Source organism: Prionailurus bengalensis, chromosome C1 (assembly GCF_016509475.1).
Source record: "Prionailurus bengalensis isolate Pbe53 chromosome C1, Fcat_Pben_1.1_paternal_pri, whole genome shotgun sequence".
In the NCBI taxonomy this organism is placed as follows: domain Eukaryota; kingdom Metazoa; phylum Chordata; class Mammalia; order Carnivora; family Felidae; genus Prionailurus; species Prionailurus bengalensis.
Window position 1 is genome coordinate 14208871 of NC_057345.1, and position 20556 is coordinate 14229426.

General features: G+C 44.7%; 1 protein-coding gene across 1 annotated transcript in view; it reads left to right on the top strand.

Moving 5' to 3' along the window:
• The first annotated feature begins 9911 nt into the window (after positions 1-9911).
• MICOS10 (mitochondrial contact site and cristae organizing system subunit 10) overlaps positions 9912-20556 on the top strand; it is a 34604-nt gene continuing 23959 nt past the window's right edge. Inside the window, exon 1 of the mRNA XM_043573920.1 lies at positions 9912-10074. Coding sequence (XP_043429855.1) covers positions 10011-10074 — 64 coding nt within the window. The 5' untranslated portion in view covers positions 9912-10010. The remainder of the gene's footprint in view (positions 10075-20556) is intronic.

Here is a 20556-nt window from a genome sequence, read left to right on the forward strand (position 1 = left end):
ATCATGACCTGAGCCGAAGTCGGACGCTTAACCGACCAAGCCACCCAGGCGCCCCCAGGCTGTCTGCTTCTACCACACCTCCAATTTTATCTCCTGTTTGCATACTCTGTTCCAGCCACACTGTGTCTTTGCAGGACCAAGCAGACTCCTACACCAGGGCCTTTGTACTTGTTCGTCTCTGTGCCTACAAGACTCTCTCCCTGTTATCTGTGTGGCTTCCTTCCTCAGTCCTTCAGAGACTCTAACCTTGTGTTCCACTACTTCTCAGCTGGAGAAGGCTCCATGGAGGAAGGGGCTGAAGGATGGGAAAGATAGGAAAGCAGGAAGGAAGAAATGGTCCCTTCAGGAGCTTGGCGGAAAGCCCGAAGCATTTGCAGGGATAGTTTGGCCAACAAGGAGACCTTATATATGGGAGAAAGGCCCATGAAAAGGAAGAATTGAAGGGGGAACCGTTTTTGAAAGCCTTTGAACGCTAAGTAAAGGAGAGAGTTGTTTATTCTATAGGCAAAGTCATCCAACTGAGAGTCAAAGTCCGTTCATTTAAGTTTCCATTGAAAAATCTCTTCCAACTGGGACCTCTGAGTCATTGTCTGCTCTGGTGGTATAAACATAGCCACGAAGGAAGCAAGAGAAACCGGCATTGACAAAGGCACAACAAAGCTGAGAAAAATATGTGTTCCTGAGAAGAATCTTCTGGGCCCATTCAGGAGGTTGATAGGAGAAGCTAGTCCTCCCCAGAACCACTGTTTGAGAGCTTACATATCCCATGATTGGCAACTGAGGGTTGGAAATGGGATTTCAAAACCAACCCAATAGGGAGAACACGGGAAGCTTGGTGTCCTCTCTGGGCGCTCTTGGGTCAGGCCTACCTGACTCAACCACTTGGCTCTCTTGACAACCGGTGTTGTAAGGTCAAGGAGGTCAGCGACTGTGGGTACCTCTGCCCTCTGCTGGAGGGACTGGAGTCCTCCTCAAGACCTGTACTTGGATCCAAGTCAATGGTTCTTAACTTTCTTTGGATCCTGGGTCCCTTTGAGAATATGAGGAAAGCTATGGACTTAGAGAAAAAAAGATATGACCTCATACATGAAGACTTGCGTAGAGTTACAAGGATTTGTAGAAAGACCCTCTGAAACCCATCCATCAACCCTCCTGGTAAAAGTACAACTTTTCTTTTTCTTATTTATGTATTCATTTATATTGTTTTAAATTAGGGGCGCCTGGGTGGCTCAGTCGGTTGAGCGTCCGACTTCAGCTCAGGTCACGATCTCGCGGTCCGCGAGTTCGAGCCCCGCGTCGGGCTCTGGGCCGATGGCTCAGAGCCTGGAGCCTGCTTCCAATTCTGTCTCCCTCTCTCTCTGCCCCTCCCCCGTTCATGCTCTGTCTCTCTCTGTCTCAAAAATAAATAAACGTAAAAAAAAAATTTTTTAAATTAAAGCATAGTTGACATACAGTGTTACATTAGTTTCAGGTGTACAACAGAGTGATTTGACAAGTCTATATGCTATGGTATCTATGCTCACCAGAAGTGTGGCCACCTGTCACCATACAGTGCTATGACAATATCATTGACTAAATTTCCTGCGCTCTGCCCTTTATTCTTGTGATTTACTCATTCCATAACTGGAACTCTGCCTCTCCCGTTCCCTTCATTCATTTTGCCCGTCCCCCCAACCCCTCTGCTCTGGCAACCACCAGTTTGTTCTCTGCACACATGGGTCTGTTTCTGCTTTTTTGTTTGTTTGTTTGTTCATTGTTTTGCTTAGATTCCACACATAAGTCTAATCATAGGACATGTGTCTTTCTCTGACATATTTCACTTCGCATAATACTCTCTAGTTCCATCCATGTTGTTTCAATGGCAAGATCTCATTCTTTTTTGGGACTGAGGCATATCCCATTGTATAAATGCATCACATCTTCTTTATCCACCCATCTGTGGATGGACACTTGAGTTGCTTCTATGCCTTGGCTCTTGCAAATATGCTACAATAAACATAGGGGTGCATATATCTTTTCAAATTAGTGTTTCTGTTTTCTTTGGGTAAATACCCAGTCACAGACCGACTAGATCATATGGTATTTCGATTTTTAATTTAAAAAATTATTTTTATTTACTTTTACAGAGAGAGAAAGAGAACACGAGTGGGGGAGGGGCAGAGAGCGAGGGAGAGAGAGAATCCCAAGCAGGCTCTGTGCTGTCAGCGCAGAGCCCAATGTGGGGCTTGAACTCACAAACCCTCGAGATCATGACCTGAGCCAAAGTTGGATGCTCAACTGACTGAGCAACCCAGGTGCCCCTCTATTTTTAATTTTTTAAGGAACCTCCATCCTGTTTTTTTCAGTGGCTATACTGACTTACATTCCCATAAAGGTGTCACATTAGAAGCAGACAGACCTAAGTGCCAGGTCAGGGCTAAGACACCCCACCTCTTTGGCTGTGAGTCAGAAGAGAAATAAAGAAGAGGTTACCCAACATATTTTCTGCCGAGAATGCCTTTTCCCCTCCTTGGATCCCATATTCAGAAATATTTTCTCTACCAAACGAGTTGTGTTGACTAAGAAATCCCACATTTTTTATTAACCAAATGGAACAGACAAGTGATAGCTGGTAACCTCATCGTGGCTGAATTCATCTAATCCAGACAAAAATCAAAGCTAATTCGATATTAAGTTAGCCAGGGGAGCTGTCCTATGGACAAATCCATGGGTTTGGTTGGCCCTTGAGATACCAACACTCAAGCTATAACGATTACATGTAGCACCAACTGTTATTCTCAAGCTCGCACACTTAAATCCAAACTAATTCAGTGATGGTATCTGTCTCCAATTCACACTCTCTCACAAGTCCCTTTCCACGCCCCTTGAGTGTGTACCTTCAAATGCAGGTAAATGCACCTTTCAATGTATTTTTCCAAGCATTCCCTTAGACTCCAACTTTCTCCGAGGTTAATCCAAACACCTACCGACTGCAAAGCTACACTTGGGGCGCCTGGGTGGCTCAGTCGGTTAAGCATCCGACTTCAGCTCAGGTCATGATCTCGCGGTCTGTGGGTTCGAGCCCCGCATCGGGCTCTATGCTGACAGCTCAGAGCCTGGAGCCTGTTTCAGATTCTGTGTCTCCCTCTTTCTCTGACCCTCCCCTGTTCATGCTCTCTCTCTCTCTCTCTCTCTGTCTCAAAAATAAATAAATGTTAAAAAAGAAATTTAAAAAAAAAAAGCTACACTTAAGTCTGTTCTGGTTGTTACTCTTGAGCCAGGTCCCACCCAAGACCCTCTGGCCTCCAAGGCAGGGCTATGTGAGGGCACAGAGCCTCAACTGAGCACCACTTAGTACCTGGTGTGGCTAGTGCTAGAGATGTAAAAAAGGGAAAAAACATCATTCCTGCTCCTCCTCAATTATTTCAAGAAATATTAATTAAAAGCCTTCAATGTTATCAGACACTATGTGACGCACTAGGGATATAGTGACAATGAAATCCCTGCTTTCGTGGAACTTAAGGTCTGGTGGGACAAATAGGGCAGGGGAGGGAGAAGAGAGGAGTAAATGAACAAAGAAGATGTTTGCAATTTTTAAAAATTTAAATTTGCTTATTTTGGGGAGAGACAGAGACAGTGCAAGTGGGGGAGAGGCAGAGAGAGAGAATCCCAAGCAGGCTCTGCACTGCCAGCACGGAGCCCGATGTGGGGCTTGAACCCACAAAGCCATGAGATCATGACTGAGCCAAAACCAGGAGTTGGAGACGCTTAACCAACTGAGCCACCCAGGCACCCCGTCGTTTGCAAGTTTTGATATGCACTAGAAAGGAAACAGAGAGGGTGATGGGGCCAGAGAGTGAATGGAGGCAAAGCAAGGATCTCTCATGGGATTAGCAGCCAGGGTCCTGGTAGGAAACATGGGGTACGCTCACAGTGGGACACGGAGGGAAGTTTAATACCTTGGAATTAGTAACAGTGGGAGCCATTACCAGCATTATGTCCACCTACAAAAGGAAGAAGGGAGAGCTGATGGGGGGGCCCATTTGGTGAGAGCTGCCACATGTATGTACACAACGACCAATCAGTGGCAGCATAGACTGGGATCCAGCTCGCGACTTCCAGCGGCATAGACTGGGATCCAGCTCATGATTTCCAGTCTAGTGCGTTCCCCGTGAGCTTAGTTTCTCGCAGTTACCGTAACAAAGTATCTCAGACTGGGTGGCTTAAAACAACAGCACTATTATTCGCAGTGCTAGAGGCTAGAAGTCCAAAATCAAGGTGTCTGCAGGGTTGGCTTCTTCTTGGTGGTTCAGAAGGAGAATCTGTTTCATGCCTGTCTTCCAGTTTCCAGTGATGGCTAGCAGTTCTTGGCGTCCCTTGGCTTGCTGCCACATAAGTCCAATCTCTGCCTTCATCATCACTCGGCCATCGTCCCCGTGTCTGTTTGTGTCCGTATTTCTTCTCCTCTTTTCTTGTTTTTAATGTTTATTTATTTCTGAGAGAGAGAGAGAGAGAAAGAGAGCGCAAGTGTGGGAGAGGCCGAGAGAGAGAGAGGGAGACACAGAATCCGAAGCAGGCTCCAGGCTCTGAGCTGTCAGCACAGAGCCCGATGCGGGGGCTCGAACCCATGAACTTCGAGATCATGGCCTGAGCTGAAGTCAGACACTTAACTGACTGAGCCACCTAGTCAGCCCCATATTTCTTCTCCTCTTATGAGGACACTAGTCATTTTGGATTTAGGGTTCCCTTTATGATCTAATCTTAACTAGTAACATCTTCAGTGACCCTATTTCCAAATAAGGTCGTATCCTGAGGTTTCAGGAAGGACATGAATTTGGGGGGACGGTACAGTACACCTGCTTCTTTCTTTTTCTTTTTAAAAAGTTTATTTACAACTTTAAAACTAAAAGCTGCCTGACCTGGGGCTCGAACACATGAACCATGAGATCATGACCTGAGCCCAAACCAAGAGTTGGATGCTTAATGGCCCGAGCCACTCGGACACCCCACCTGCTTCTTTGCAAAGCATTAAGTTTGCAAAATGTCTTTGTCATCTTCTCCTCTTTCTGGGACCCTTTCATGCCGTTTGAACCCCCCACTCCTGCTATAGTATGTGTTCAGAACACATGATTGAGTAGCTTCATCACTTGAAGAAGCAAGGATTGTCCCAGTGAGATGTCGCTGCACACCTACAAGATGGGGAACAATTTTAGAGTGTAATCACAAATCAACTGTTGGGGAGGATGGAAACCGGTGCGATCACTTTGGGATAAAGGTGTCAGTGTCTCGTAAAGCTGGAGATAAGCACACTCTAGTGCCTTCCTTGGTTACATGTGCTACAAAAATATGACAGTGCGCATCAGGACACACGTGCAAGAATAAGATGCTTTTTTGGTAATAATCCCCAAGTGGAAACAACTAAATATCCATGGGGCTGCTTTTGCTGTATCTCAAAGGGGTTGGACTATCATGTTTTCCGTAGAATATAATGGAATACTGTATAGTAATGAATCAATTATGTACACACAACACAGATGAATCTCAGGGCGCCTGGGTGGCTCAGTCGGCGGAGCGTCCGACTTCAGCTCAGGTCATGATCTCGCGGTCCGTGAGTTTGAGCCCCACGTGGGGCTCCGGGCTGACAGCTCAGAGCCTGGAGCCTGTTTCGGATTCTGTGTCTCCCTCTCTCTCTGACCCTCCCCTGCTCATGCTCTGTCTCTCTCTGTCCCCAAAATAAATAAACGTTAAAAACAAAAACAAAAACAAAAACACAGATGAATCTTAAAGCATACTAATGAACAAAAGAAGCCAATACCATAAAGCGAGATTCCGTTCATATCAAGTTCCAAACTAGGCAAAATTAAACCGTGTGTTTTAAGGATGTAGGATCAGATGACAACACTTAAAGAAAAGCAAGGAAATAAATCACGTACAAGTCAGGATAGTCCTATGCTTGTAGGGAGGTAAGGGATGTGATCTGGCAAAGGGCTCACCCAGGAGTTGGCTTCTGAGGTGCTAGAATGTTCCTTTTACAACAGTTTATTTGTTACATGGCATTTATGCTTTCAGCACTTTTCTGTGTGCTTGTTACATTCCACACAAACACATGTAAAATATGGGGGAAGAGCTCCTGGGCTTTGGAACTAGACAAAGAAGCTACTTAGTAGCTGTGCTGTTGAGCTCTGGACACATCACCTTTTAAAGGGGCAAAACCAACCTGTCTTGGAGAGGGGAGACTTGAAACAAAAGCGTGTGAATCTCCTTGTAAGAAAGTTCACTTTTAATTACAGGGAAATTGAAAAAAAACCTACTGGAATCTAAAAAGGACTTTTATTTATGCAGGTGCTGTGCTGTAAAATATTCTAATCCGCGTTGTTAATGAAGCTGGATTTACAACCTAGTAAACTAAACAAAGAGCTTATGTTTAGTTGAGTAACCAGTTGAGGGTGAAATCTAGTGTGCCGAAGTGACAGTTTTCGCTTTTTTTATTTGTCTTCTATTCAGTGTAAAAAGATGCTGACTCTCTTGCTGTGAAATCACTTTATTCTAAGACACTGTCTTTACCCATCTGAAGTACAAACTTCATCTTTGGGAAACTTGTTTCATATGGTTGGAAGGAGTCCTAGCCGAGTGCGCGTTAGGAACCAAGCACTTGTAGTTTGTAGTTATTAAAACATTTTGTCATGACGTTGTTACCCTTTGAAGACCTCCTTACTTTGTGTTTGTGAAACAAGATGTTGTTCCAGGATCATCTCATATTTTCCTTGCTCCAGCCCTGGAGTCTTAGTCAGTTTTCTAAGGAGTCCTAGGTCCCTTAAGTACAGAATGGTATTTATTTATTTATTTGTTTGTTTGTTTGTTTGTTTTCCCAAGCAGGCTCTGTGCTGTCAGTGCAGAGCCTGAAGTGGGGCTCGAACCCATGAACGAAGAGCTCATGATCTGAGCCGAAATCCAGAGCATGATGCTTGACTGACTGAGCCACCCAGGTGCCCCGAGAATGGTATTTAGAAGCCAAGAGCTAGGCTTGCTTATTGCTACTGATGTGTGTTGTTGCTTTTAGGCTCTCTCAGCAGACAAGATCAGGAAACACACACACACACACACACACACACACACACACACACACACATTTATATCTATCTCTGTTAAATTAAACATGAGTTCATTCTGACACATTCAATTCTAATCCAATAGCAAAGAGTTCTTGCAAGGGTTATCCTGTTCCATGTTTGTACCCCCCTTCTCCAGCATTGGGAAATTTATTTTTTTTTAATGTTTATTTATTTATTTTGGGAGAGAGAGGGGGTGGGACAGAGAGAGAATCCCAGCAGGCTCCTCACGGTCAGCTCAGAGCCCGATGAGGGACTCCGTCTCACGGACTGTGAGATGACGACCTGAGCTGAAACCAAGAGTTGGACATTTAACTGACTGAGACACCTAGGCTCATTTCACCCAGGGAATCTACTTTTAATCATTTCAAATATGCTTGCTTATAATGAATGTATTGCTGTTTTTTAAAAATATGTATGTTCCACGCTTGTATTGGTCTTTGTTCTCCAAGAGCTATAAAAACTCCAGACTTTTTATTTATTTTATTCATTCAACCAACATGTATTTATCAAGCAAATGTGTCAGATAATGTTCTAGGGGTGGGGCTACAGCAGTGAACGAAATATTGTGTTGGTAAAAGAACCGTGGAAAGAGAGAGTAATGGATAGAAGGCTAGGAAACGGCAAAGCTGGGATCTGAACTCAGACAGCCTGGCTCCAGAATTCAGGCTATACCATCTGCCTCTGATTGCTTTTGTAAGTTGCTCTCTGCCTTCTACAAAAGTTTACAACTCTCTTGAATCCAATAAAAATGCCTCTGTCAGTTTCCAAATGTACACAATGCACAGCCTTGTGAATCTCCCACATTTCTTCTCTGAGACTCAGTTTCCAAATTTGGGAAAATGAAGGTAGTCATTTCGACCTGCTGTGAGGATAAATGAAATTATATGAGATGCCTGGTGCTATTTGTGACAGACCATAGGTATTTAGTGAAGTTAATTTTTTTTTTTTTCTTTTTCAACACAAATGCTATACTATACAATTTCCCCGGAACAGAGAGGGTTTTTTGGTTTTGTTTTTTATTGTTTGTTTGTTTGGTTAACTAGGCTCCACACCCAATGTTGGGACCTGAACTCATGATCCTGAGATCAAGAGTTGTAGGCTTGATTGACTGAGCCAGCCAGGTGCCGCAAGAGTTTTTTTACTCTAATTCATTCAATCAATCAACCATTCATTTATACATTTATTCATTCTTACATCCATTCAAAAAGCATTTATTGAGAATGCAATATATATCAGGCCCTCTGCTAGGCATTGTGGATACAGAAATGACACAGCCCTCATTCCCAAAGAGCTCACAGTCAAGAGATAAGCAAAGAATTACAACACAATCTGATATGTAGCTCGGATGAGAGAGAAGTGGTCATGGAGGAAGGCTTCCTGAAGGAAGGGGCTTTGTCACAGCAAGGACTCGTACAGCAGTTCTGCTGTTAAAGTTGCCAAGAATAAATGAATAAATTAATGGGTGAATGAATTCAATTCAGTTTACCAAGCACTTCATAGAAGATCCTACTGCCCATGGCATTGTGCTCTGAACAGGGAGTGTGCAGAGGGAGAGGGGCAGCTCAGGCCCTTAATGAGCTTCTAGTTTCACTGGCAGACACAAACATCTATAAAGAGATGTTTTGGGGCACCTGGGTGGCTCAGTCAGTGAAGTGTCCCGCTCTTGATTTTGGCTCAGGTCATGATCTCACAGTTCGTGGGGTTGAGCCCCGAGTGGGGCTCCATGCTGACAGCTGCAGTCTGTTTGGGATTCATTCTCTCTCTCTCTCTTTCCCTCTGCCCCTCCCCAGCTTGCACTCCTTCTCAAAATAAACTCAAAAAAAAAAAAAAAAAAAAAAGAGAGAGAGAGAGAGAGAGAGAGAGGATGTTTCAATAGCATGTAGAGAATTCTATAGGGTAGGAAAGCTGCTTTGATAATAAGAAAACAGAGGGGGTTCTAAGCTCTATTAGTAGATGAAGGGTGACTCTAAGGTTTTAATGTAGGCTTCCTAGAATGAACTTCTTGAGTCTTGGATATATTCAGCAGGTGAATAGAAGTCATTGACAGCTTCGAATCAGAGGACTAATATGGTCAAATTTGTATTTGTGGTAGGATGGGGGGTGCAAAGGGGAAAGAAAGTCTAAAATCAACGACACCAGCAAGGAGGCTGAATTATGAAAAAGAGGCTTGTGGTGGACGTTTGATCCGGAAACAGAATTTGACAGTGGTTGCAATTCTCAGGGAGAGTATGTAGACAGCAAGGTGGACGGATGTGCTTCTTGGAACCAACACTCTTTAAGCAGCTGGCAGAGAAAAAGCTGGAAGGACACCTAAAGAGGAGAGTCCGGAGCAGAACCTGGGAGTCCGAACGAATAAGGAGAAGACGCAGACAAGGAGGACCAGGAAGGAGGGCGCAGTTGTGCCCAGTGCTGTATAGAGAAAGGTTCCAAAGCATCCGTTCGATCTGGCCTAGGTGACCTATGCCAGAACAGTCTCCGTGTTAGTGGTGCAGGCGGGAGTCCCACTGCAATAAACAGTGAATGAGGGAGTAGAAAAAGTGAATGAAGAAACCAAGCGCTGTGCCCTCACTTGCCCTGGGAAATTCCAGGGCCGACGTCGGGAGCTGGTGCGGAGGAAGGGCCTTCCCGACAGGGCTCGGGATGCAGCCTGGGAAGCCTGTCAGCCTCCCAGCCCTCAGGTAGGCGCGGCTCCAAGGTCAGGGTCACCTCGGGCCTCCAGGCAACCCGTCACCTTGACGACCAACTGGAAAAAAAAAAAAAAACCCGGAAGGGGCGGAAGCATTCAGGTTATCTCGCGATATGTGGCAGGCCGGGGCCGGCCTTCCGGGCCTGGAGGCCGAGGCCGGCTCTCGCGAGACTTGCCTGGAATCGAAGCGCGGGGCCCGACCTTAAGGAAAGTGGGAGCTGCGGGTGGGGAACATGTCGGACTCCGAGCTCGGCAGGAAGTGGGACCGGTGCATGGCGGATGCGGTCGTGAAGATAGGTGAGAAGCCTCTCGCCCCTGCAGGCCCCTCCCGGAGCGGAGCGGCCGGCTCCAGGCCCCGCTGACCAGGAGAGCGGGAGGGAAGCCCCTGGGGAGGTCAGGCCGACCGGCCTGGTCCAGCCCCTCCGGCCAAGGCGAGCTGCCCGAGCCGGGCGGGGGGTCACTCGGGCGGCGGGGGCCCCGGCCGGAGGACCCTGGGCGTCCGCGCGAGGTGGGAGGAGGAGTCGCAGCCCCGAGGGAATAGGGGACGGTCGGGCTGGCAGGTGGCAGGAGAGGTGCAGAGCTCATCGAGTAAAGAGCGGTCTGCAGGGCACAACCTCGTGCCGGAGGCTGGAAATTCTCCTCGGGGGCCGCATCTCCCGCACGGGGAGTGGAGCCGGGTCAGGGTCACAATGCTGTCCTGCCGAGACAAGTGCCTTCTAAAGAAGGTCATGGGGAGCGGCCCTCACGGGAGTTGCTGTCATTCCCGAGTTGTATTTATTTGATTATCTGATTATTTGGCATCAGAGTAGTCTGCGCCCTGAAATTGGAGACATAGTGATCTGGAATGAGAATAGCCCAGGGAAATAAGAGATTGGACACTTCTTGGTTCTCGATGTAACTACGCGGAGCCTGTTAACATGTGCTCAGTGACGACACAGATTATGAAGTCACTGCATGGAGGGGAGGGGAAAGACGGAAGCTAATTTATTGAGCGTGTACTAAGTGCCAGACACTGCGCTCGGTGCGCAACTTAATACATTATCTCACACCGGTAGTGAAACGGGGAGGCAGGTGAACGAATTGGTCCAGGGTCTAATAAATGACAAAGTTTCTAATAAGTAGCAAAGTTGGAAACTTAACTCAGGTTTTCTGGCTTCAAGCCTCATGCTCGCTCTTTGATACTAATTTTTATTATCCAGATTTGATATTTTTGTATGGAAAATTTAAGAGGATTTAAGATTGTGCCCATTGAATGAAAATGTTGAAAGAGATTTAAGATGATAAGCACCATGAGAACAGAGATGCTTTCTGGTTTATTCATTGCTGTATCTCCTGCCCCTTTCTAGGTTTTCCAGTGCTTAATAAAAATTGTTGAGAATAAGTTAATAAGTGGAGTACTACTTACTTGATCAAAGCTGTCACTTCACCCTTGAATTTACTTACCGGCTGTGTGATTTGGGGCAAGTTGTTTAACCCTCTCGCCCTCTTGTTTCCTCATTTGTAAATGGACAGCAGTAATTATTACTATCTCACAGAGTTATTAAGACTGCGAGTTAGTCTAAGTAAAGGCTTGAGTATGAACCACTGAAGAATGAGTTATTCTGTAAGTGAGCCAAGAAATACAGTTTTTGTGATTGTAAACAGCTCACATTTAGGGGTAAAGATGTAACCGTGGATATCATATGGCCACAATAAGGGAGGTGCATGGGTGGGTTAGTGGGTTACATGTCCAATTCTTGATCTCAGCTCATGTCCAATTCTTTAAAAAAAAATTTTTTTTCAACGTTTATTTATTTTTGGGACAGAGAGAGACAGAGCATGAACGGGGGAGGGGCAGAGAGAGAGGGAGACACAGAATCGGAAACAGGCTCCAGGCTCCGAGCCATCAGCCCAGAGCCCGACGCGGGGCTCGAACTCCCGGACCGCGAGATCGTGACCTGGCTGAAGTCGGACGCTTAACCGACTGCGCCACCCAGGTGCCCCCATGTCCAGTTCTTGATCTCAGCTCAGGTGATGATCTCCCAGTTCCCGGGATCAAGCCCTGAGTTGGGCTCTGTGCAGACAGCATGGAGCCTGCTTGGAATTCTCTCTCTCCCTCTCTCTCTGCCCCTCCCCAGCTTAGACGCGCGCTCTCTCTCTCTCTCTCTCTCTCTCTTCCTCTAAATAAACAAATAAATAAAAACCAAGCCACAGGAAGTATTACACAGTATGATGGCAGTAGTTAAGAGGGGGAGGCAGACAGCTGAGTTGGAAATTACCAACTCTCGCCCTTCACCCCCATCCTCTACTTTTGTAGCTTTGGGTAGGCTCGCTTCCTTCACTATGAAATGGAGATTAAAAAAAAAACAAACCCAAAACAGATTTACCTAAAAGGATTAGGAAGATTGAAGGATAGTGAAGTAATAAGATACTTAGCCCGGTGCCTGGCACTTGCACAGTCAGCAGACGGTAGTCGTAATCACTGTTGGTATTGATATTGTTGTGCTGCTCAGGATCATCTGAGGCGGTGAGTAGCGTCACTGTCATTCATGAGGTGGGACACTGGTGGGGGGTGGGGGATACAGGGGTGAAAGAGTTAAATGGGGCACAGTGATACACGATTACAGATAAAAGTTAAAATGAACGACTCAGGCTCCTTCTGCTGTAGAGCTGTTACAAAGCAAGTAAGTGCCGTGATGGGCTGAGGTCATCCAGCGAGAGTTTGCAAGGACAATGGGCTTTCACCTGACCTTTGGAGAATGACTTGGACTTGGATAGGCCGGGAGGGTGGGGGAATTTGAACAGAGGCCCAGTTGAACTTTTACAGAGCAGGACACTGAAGCGTGGAGAGGTTAAGAAGCTAGGTGTGGAGGAGCAGGGGTTAGAACGCAGCTATTCTGAAGTCAGCATCCCTCCTCCCTGAAGAAGGGTGGTTTAGGTGGAGTCAGAATTGTGAAATGTCTTAGAGAAATTCCACTTTGTCTTAAAGGCTTTTGAGTTGCCTTTGGCTTTTTCACATGCATTCTGCGTATTCCACACAGGCTGTCTTAAAAATCTTGTTACTTTCTGCCTCTAGGGCTCATTAGTTCTAGGCTGGTGTAGAATCATGGGATGGTTTTAAGCAACAAATATTTACTGGGTTCCGGGCCAGTCAGTGGGCAAATGGAGAAGCAGAAGGCATTTCATTTGCCTCAACAGGGAATTGATGTGCTATCAATGGAATTTTGGTATGATTGTTCTGGCAGTGTTTTATAAAGAACAGATCAGGAGTTGAGGAAGCCAACGGTACTGTGAGTGTGGAGCAGTGAACGCCTGCACTGTTAGACCAGAAAGGAATGAGTATATTTGAGAAACTTCAGACTTTGTTCCCCATTTATAAAATGGAGACAGTAATTCCCACCTCCTCTAGGCTAGAACAGTGCCAGAACCCAGTATATGCTGTTTTCTTCATCTTTCTCTCCAAATGGTTAACTTTGCCTTATTCCATTTCTTGCAAAGAGGACTCCAAGGTTAGAATGTGGTTAAGGGGTGATTCGTTGGTCAGAACTTGGAAGTAAAAAGTAACAAGACTCATAACTGATCACGGGGGTGGCAGGAGAGAGACCAATGAGAGGAAAGATCGTGATTTTGGTTGCTTTTCTGCTTACATGGTTGAATTGTTTGAGAATGATCATGCAGTTGAGAAGGAGGCTTTAATTTTGCAGAAGACACTGAGTTCAGATCTGCAGGGCACAGTCCCTTTAGCAGGGGGACTTAGAGAAAGGGTGTAAGAGGGATGAAGCACCAAAGCACTTGGGGAGGCTTTAGTCTGAGAGATCTTTGAGACGGTGCAGATGCACACACTCTGTCGTGAGTGTCGGTTCCTATTCCCGTAGGCAGTGAGGTTATGGAACTCTAAACCTCTTTGGCTGCTTGCTTCCTGGTCCTGCAGAACAGAGGTGGAGACTCAGAGTGGCGGCCTGCAGTAAGATAGGTTTTATAGCAGATGCATGCAGGGAAGAAGGGCCAACAACGGGCTTTCAGCTGGATCTTGGTAATGTCATGCTCTGGCTTGACCGAGACAGAAGGGAAGCCAGGGTGAATGGACAGCTCCCTTTGTGAGCTCTTCTCTGGCTGCCTTAGACCTGAAGTGTTTTTGTTCTCTTCTCACTGGTTTGCTAAAGAATGACTATTTTCATTGCTCGTGTTTAGCTTAGAGGTAACACGTCTGAGTTAAAGAGCACATAAGCTTGTACTTTAGACAGTTCTTAAAACAAAACAAAACAAACAAACAACCCCCCCCCCCCCAAACTGCCCTTCAAGGATCTCTTACTCTGAAGCTTGGGCAGTGCCTCAACAGAAAAGTCTCCTATGATTTCGTCCTGTAGCAAGAGCTATATTTACTTACGAATACCTTTCCCCTGCCCTTCGCAGTTTTATTTTCCCTGTTAATTTTGGTTTTAAAATATCTATTTTGTGTGCGCGGTAGGATAGGTGGTTTCTAATATGGTTTGACCTAATATATTGAACCCATGAATCAAACAAAACAAAACAAAACAAAACACATGCTTCCCTGTAATAGGCACAATAGGCCATTGTTCCTGACACATCTGTTTCTCTCTTTCAGCTCTTGTTCCTTTCTTTTCCTTTCTCCCCCTCACATTTTTACCCTTCTCTTTGGCCTCTGTTCTTATTCCTGCCACTCATATGCATTGCCTAGTTCCTCCATAAAGTTTGAAATTAATGTATCTTTTTTTTTTAAATAAACTTGCTCGCGTTGAGTAAGTGCCCTGTTTGTTCTCCTTCACAGCACTGATTTTTCTTAATAGCACATATCACCATCTGAAATTTGCGATTTGTTTCTTTACTTGAATGTGAACTCATGAGACTCAGAGACTTTTTTTTTGTTCACTGTTGATCCCCTAACCCCTGGCCTAGAGGAGGCATACAATAATTACTGTTAAATGAATGACATGTATTGCTGAGAATTTTGCAGAGTACATTCTCTGCCCATATTTGCTCCTCCTCAGTGTGTTTATTAACTGAATGAATTAGCATTTAAATTAAAAAGCCGGAGTAGATTTCACGTGAATTTCTGCCAGTTCACATCTTCCATCATGTGTCCCTGTGATCTTGGGACTTTTACCAACTTTTTATTTCATCTGGGGATATAAATGATTGTCAGTAGATCTTAATAATAAACTAGTATTAGAGATGCCTGGGAGTAGTCAGCAAAGAAACATGAAGCAGAGAGCACTTTTGTATTTGAACAAGTAGAGGGTGATGTTGGTTTAAGTCGTAGTGCCAAAGCCTTATTGCAGGAAATTAAAAAGGAGTGAAGAATATTACATTTTATGAATGGCATGTTCCATTAGGTTTTTGTTTTTTTTGTTTTTTTAAGTTTATTTCTTTATTTTGAGAGAGACAGAGCTCAAGCTGGGGCAAGGGCAGAGAGAGAGGGAGAATCTTAAGCAGGCTGTGGTGGTCAGCACAGAGCCCAGTGTGGGGCTTGAACCCATGAAACCGTGAGATCATGACCTGAGCCAAAATCAAGAGTCGGATGCCCAACTGACTGAGCCAACCAGGTGGCCCATATTCCGTTAGTTTTTATATAAATGCATCATTAATGGTTTTTTGCTAATTTTATGGATTTATTGTGTGTTTTTTTTTTTAAGTTTATTTATTTTGAGAGAGAGAGAGGGAGAGAGAATATCCCAAGCAGGCTCTGTGCTGTCAGCGCAGAGCCCATCTCAGGGCTCGATCCTATGAACTGCAAGATCATGACCTGAGCTGAAACCAAGAGTCAGACGCTTCACAGACTGAGCCACCCAGGCGCCCCTTATGGATATATTTTTAAGTTTTATCAGATTTCTTGAATGCTCTGGTTTTCTTTCTCTACTCCGTTCACGGGCTGTGTTGTTTGTTTTCCTTGTACGTACTGAGTAATTTGTCTTGTGTGTACCCACATGAATAAATCACACATTCTTGTTAACAAGAATAGAAAGCATTGTGTCCTGCCAAAATAGAGGGCTTAAAAGCTCTGGGACAAGCTGGTGCCCTCAGCTTGTGCTCGTCACTCTGGACTGGATGGGCAGTTGTCTGTTTTCTGTTTCCCTGGGAAAATAAGATTCCAGATGAGAAAATCCCAGCTCTGAGACTTAGGGAGGTACTTCCCTGTGACTTGAGAATTTCTAAGCCCTGCAAGTGTGGGTCATGGAAGCACTGCCACTGCCCCCAGAGCCTTGTTATAATTCACTCAAGTGCTAGGTCTGTGCATGCCAGGCTATGACCTCACACCAAGCTGATGTCTGTGTGAGTGGCCAGGGTTGCAGATTTGCCTGAGGAAGCTTTGAGGAACATCTGATTCTGGTACTCCCCGGGTTCACATGGGGGTCCTGGCATCCCTAGTGTGACTTGAAAAGTTCTAAAATTGACTGTATCCCTTTTCCCCACGTTTCGTTCCCACTGTGAGGCCAGAGTATGGAATATCTAGTCTTCTAACCTGTGAATTGGTGGGGAGATCTCAAAGAGATCTTAGTTTTCTTAGTCGCAAGGAAAAGTGCAAGCCATGGACATTTGCAAGCACCCTTAAAACGTATTCCATTCAGTGGACTATGGGGGCATTCGCATTCGTGTACTTTTCCTTTCCTTGATTTTTTTTCATTAGAAATGAATATACCAAAAAATAAAACAAAACAAAACAAAAAAAAAGAAAACAATATACTAAGGGGTGTGCACCTGGCTCAGTCAGTAAAGTGTGTGACTCTTGATCTCGGGGGCCTGAGTTTGAGCCCCACGTTGGGTGTAGAATTTACTTGAAGGAAGGAAGGAAGGAAGGAAGGAAGAAGGGAAGGAAGGAGAAAGGAAGGAAGGAAGGAAGGTAGATAGATACAAGTAAGTACCTATCTGTGCCTCAGTTTCTTCATCTATAGAATGGTAGTACCTTCCTCAGAGGGTTGTTATGAGTAAGGATAAAATGAAATACTCTCTGTGGAGCTGATTAAGATATTACCTGTATTTGAAAAATATTAGCTCCAAGCATGTAAATGAAGGATAGCAGTCATAAGTTAAAATAGGTAACACGTTTGCTTTTATTTTGCTATTGTGGGTAGTACTGAAGCCTAATGATCAGTATTGCAGCTTATATATATACTGGCAATCATTCACGTATATGTCCCCAAACAATTTCATACCAGGCCTTGTGGAAAGCCTGGGGGGTGAAGTGCACAGATAGTAGGCACTGGCCTTACCCTGGCTCACCTTCTGGAAGGAGGAGTTCCATCTTGGAGAATATGTTGGCATTTAGTAGGTGGACCGGGTGGACAATTGTATTCTAGGCCTTGGAAACTGTCCAGGCGGTGTCCCAGAGGACAGAGAGGCTTTGACTTCTTCAGGGAATGATGATAATGGCTACCATTTATTGGACACTGTGCCAGATTCTGGCATCTTACGTTACGTTTTACATACATTATCTCAATTCTTTAAAAAAAAGTTTTGTTTTGTTTTTTAATGTTTATTTTAGGGAGATGGAGAGAGAGAGAGAGACAGAGACAGAGCATGAGCCGGGAAGGGGCAGAGAGAGGGGGAGACAGAATCCGAAGCAGGCTCCGGGCTCCTAACTGTCAGCATAGAGCCCGATGCGGGGCTCGAACTCCTGAATCGTGAGATCATGACCTGAACCAAAGTTGGACACTTAACTGACTGAGCCACTCAGGTGCCCCTATCTCATTTAATTCTTATACCCTTATGGGTACTCTCCCCTTTTTTCCCCATTTTTTTTATTGTGATGAAATATACCATCTGAGCCATTTAAAATGTATAATTAAATGATATTCCATACGTTCATAATGTTGTGCGGTTATGCCACCATCCATCTCCATAAGTCTTCATTTTGTAAAACTGTAACTCCGTTTACCCATTTAACAACTCCCTCCAGCCCCTGGCAACCTCCATTCTTTCTGTCTCTGATTTTGTCTACTCTAAGTACTTCATATACATCGAATCATACAGCCCTTGTCTTTTTGAGACTGGTCTCTTTCACTTTGTGTGATGCCCTCAAGGTTCATCCATGTTGTAGGATATATCAGAATTTCCTTCCTTTTTAGGTCTGAATAAGATTCCACTGTGTGTGTGTGTGTGTGTGTGTGTGTGTGTGTGTGACATTTTGCTTATTCACCTGTCGATGGGCACTGTTGTGAATAACGCTGCTATGAACATGGGTATACAGCTGACCTTGCTTTCAGTTCTCTTGGGTATGTACCCGGAAGTGGAATTGTTGGATCATATTGTAATTCTGTTTTTTACCATTTTGAGGATCTGCCCTCCTGTTTTCCACAGCAGCTGTACCATCTTACATTCCCACCTGTACTGCACAAGAGTCCCAATTACTTCACATCCTCACTGACACTTGTTATTTCCTTCCTTCCTTTCTTTTTATTTTAAAGTTTATTTATTTATTTTGAGGGAGAGAGCGCACGCACACCCTGCTCATGAATGAGATCATGACCTGAGCTGAAATCAAGAGTTGGATGCTCAACAGACTGAGCCCCCAGGCACCCCCCATTTCTTCTTCTTCTTTTTTTTTTTTTAATATTTATTTTTGAAAGAGAGAAAACGAGCACCTGGGGGAAGGGCAGAGAGAGAAAGAAGGAGGCACAGACTCTGAAGCAGGCTCTAGGCTCTGAGCTGTCAGCACAGAGCCCAACGCGGGGCTCGACCTCAGGAGCTGTGGGATCATGACCTGAGCCGAAGTCGGATGTCCAACCGACTGAGCCACTCAGGCTCCGCCCCCCCCTTTTCATTTTTTAATAGTAACCATCCTAATGGGTGTAAGCTAGTATCTCATTGTAGTTTTGATTTTCATTTCCCTGATGATTAGTGATATTGAGCATCTTTTCATGTGATTACTGGTCATTTGTAATTTGTATGTCCTTGAAAATGTCTATTCAGGTCCTTTGTCCATTTTTGAATTGGTTTATTGTTGTGTTTTAGGAGCTCTCTATATATTCTGGATATTAACTCCCTATCAGATAGATGATTGGTATATATTTTCTCCCATTCTGTGGGTGTCTTTCAACTCTGTTAATGTTGTCTTTTGAATCACACAGTTTAAACATTTTTGTGAAGTCCACTTTGTCTGCTTTTCCCCTTGTTGCCTGTGCCTTTGGGGTCCGAATGGGAAAAACTCCGTTTCTTCTTTATTCCCACACTCACAGTACATCTGGCACCTGACGTGTGGGTTTTCCACAGCAAGTGGCTCCCTGACCCCGGCTGAGTGTCTTATAATTCAGTTCAATTCTGACACTCACTGGGCCCCATGGGTTAGGGCTCAGTCACGTAAGACCGCCCCCGCCTCAGATGCCTGTCACAAGTCCACGCTGTTGCCTGTGCTTCTGGCTGGCTGGCTATGAATCACAATTCCCATGACCCCCTCCTGGGGATTGATAATTTGCTAGAATGGCTGGCAGAACTCAAGGAAACAGTTTACTTACTAGATTACCAGTTTATTACCAAGGATATTAAAGACCATGAATGGACAGCCAGATGAAGAGACGCACAGCCTGGGGACCTGAGGTCCAAAGTGCAGGAGCTTCTGCTTCTGTGGAATTGGGGTGTGCCACCCTCCTGGCACGTAGATATGTTCACTGACCTAGAAGTTCTCAGAACCCATACTTTGGGGATTTTTATAGAAGCTTCATCGTGAAGGCCTCATCAGTCATTAACTCACTTTCCAGTCCCTCTTCCCTTCTGAGAGGATGCAGGGTGGGGCTGCAAATTCCAGGCTTGGCTTGGTCTTTCCCGTGACCAGCTCCCACCCTGAAGCTATCCAGGAGCTCCGAGATTTGCCTCATTGGAACAGACACTCCTATCACCCAGGAAACTCTGAGGGATTTAGGAGCTCTGCCAGGAACTGGGGGCAGAGACTAATATATGTATTTTTGTTATTTCAGTGTCGTATCCAAGAAATCATTGCCAAACCCAATATTGTGAAGCTTTTGCCCTGGCTTTTCTCTAAGGGTTTTTTAGCTTTTACATTTAGGTCTTTGATCTGTATTGAGTTAATTTTTGCATATAGTGTCAGATAAGGAAGGATCCAGTGTCATTCTTTTGCATGTGGATCTCCAGTTTTCTCTGCACCGTTTGTTGAAAAGACTGCTGGTCCCTATTGAATGATCTTGGCACCCTGGTGAAAAGTGATTTGACCATGTATGCAAGAGTATATTTCTGTGATCATTATTTTATCCCATTGAGCTGTATGTCTGTCTTTATGCCAGTACCACATGGTTTTGATTCCTGTAGCTTTGTAGTAACTTTTGAAATTAGGAAGTGTGGGCCCTGCAGGTTTGTTCTTTCTCAAGATTATTTTGGCTATTCAGGGTCCCTTGAGAGTCCACGTGCATTTTAGATCGGTTGTTCTACTTCTGCAGAAAACTTCTTAGGATTTTGATTAAGGATTGCATTGAATTTTAGATTTAGAATTTTAGATGGAATCTAAATTTGTTTCTAGTTAACAAATAGAATACTGCTTATTAGTATTCAATACTATTTATATTTATAATATTTATATTAATACTATTAGTATTAACACCATTTATTCTGTTATAGAATACTATGGTATGGATATACCACATTTTGGTTATCCATTGCCAGTTTATGGACATTTACGTTGTTGATACTTCTTGGCTATTACGGATAATGCTGCGGTGATCAAGTGTACAAGTTCTTACCTGAATGTATGTTTTCATTTCTCTTGGGTGTGTATGTATCTAGGAGTGGAATTGTTGGGTTGTGTGGCAACTCTTTGCGTAGCATTGAGAAAAA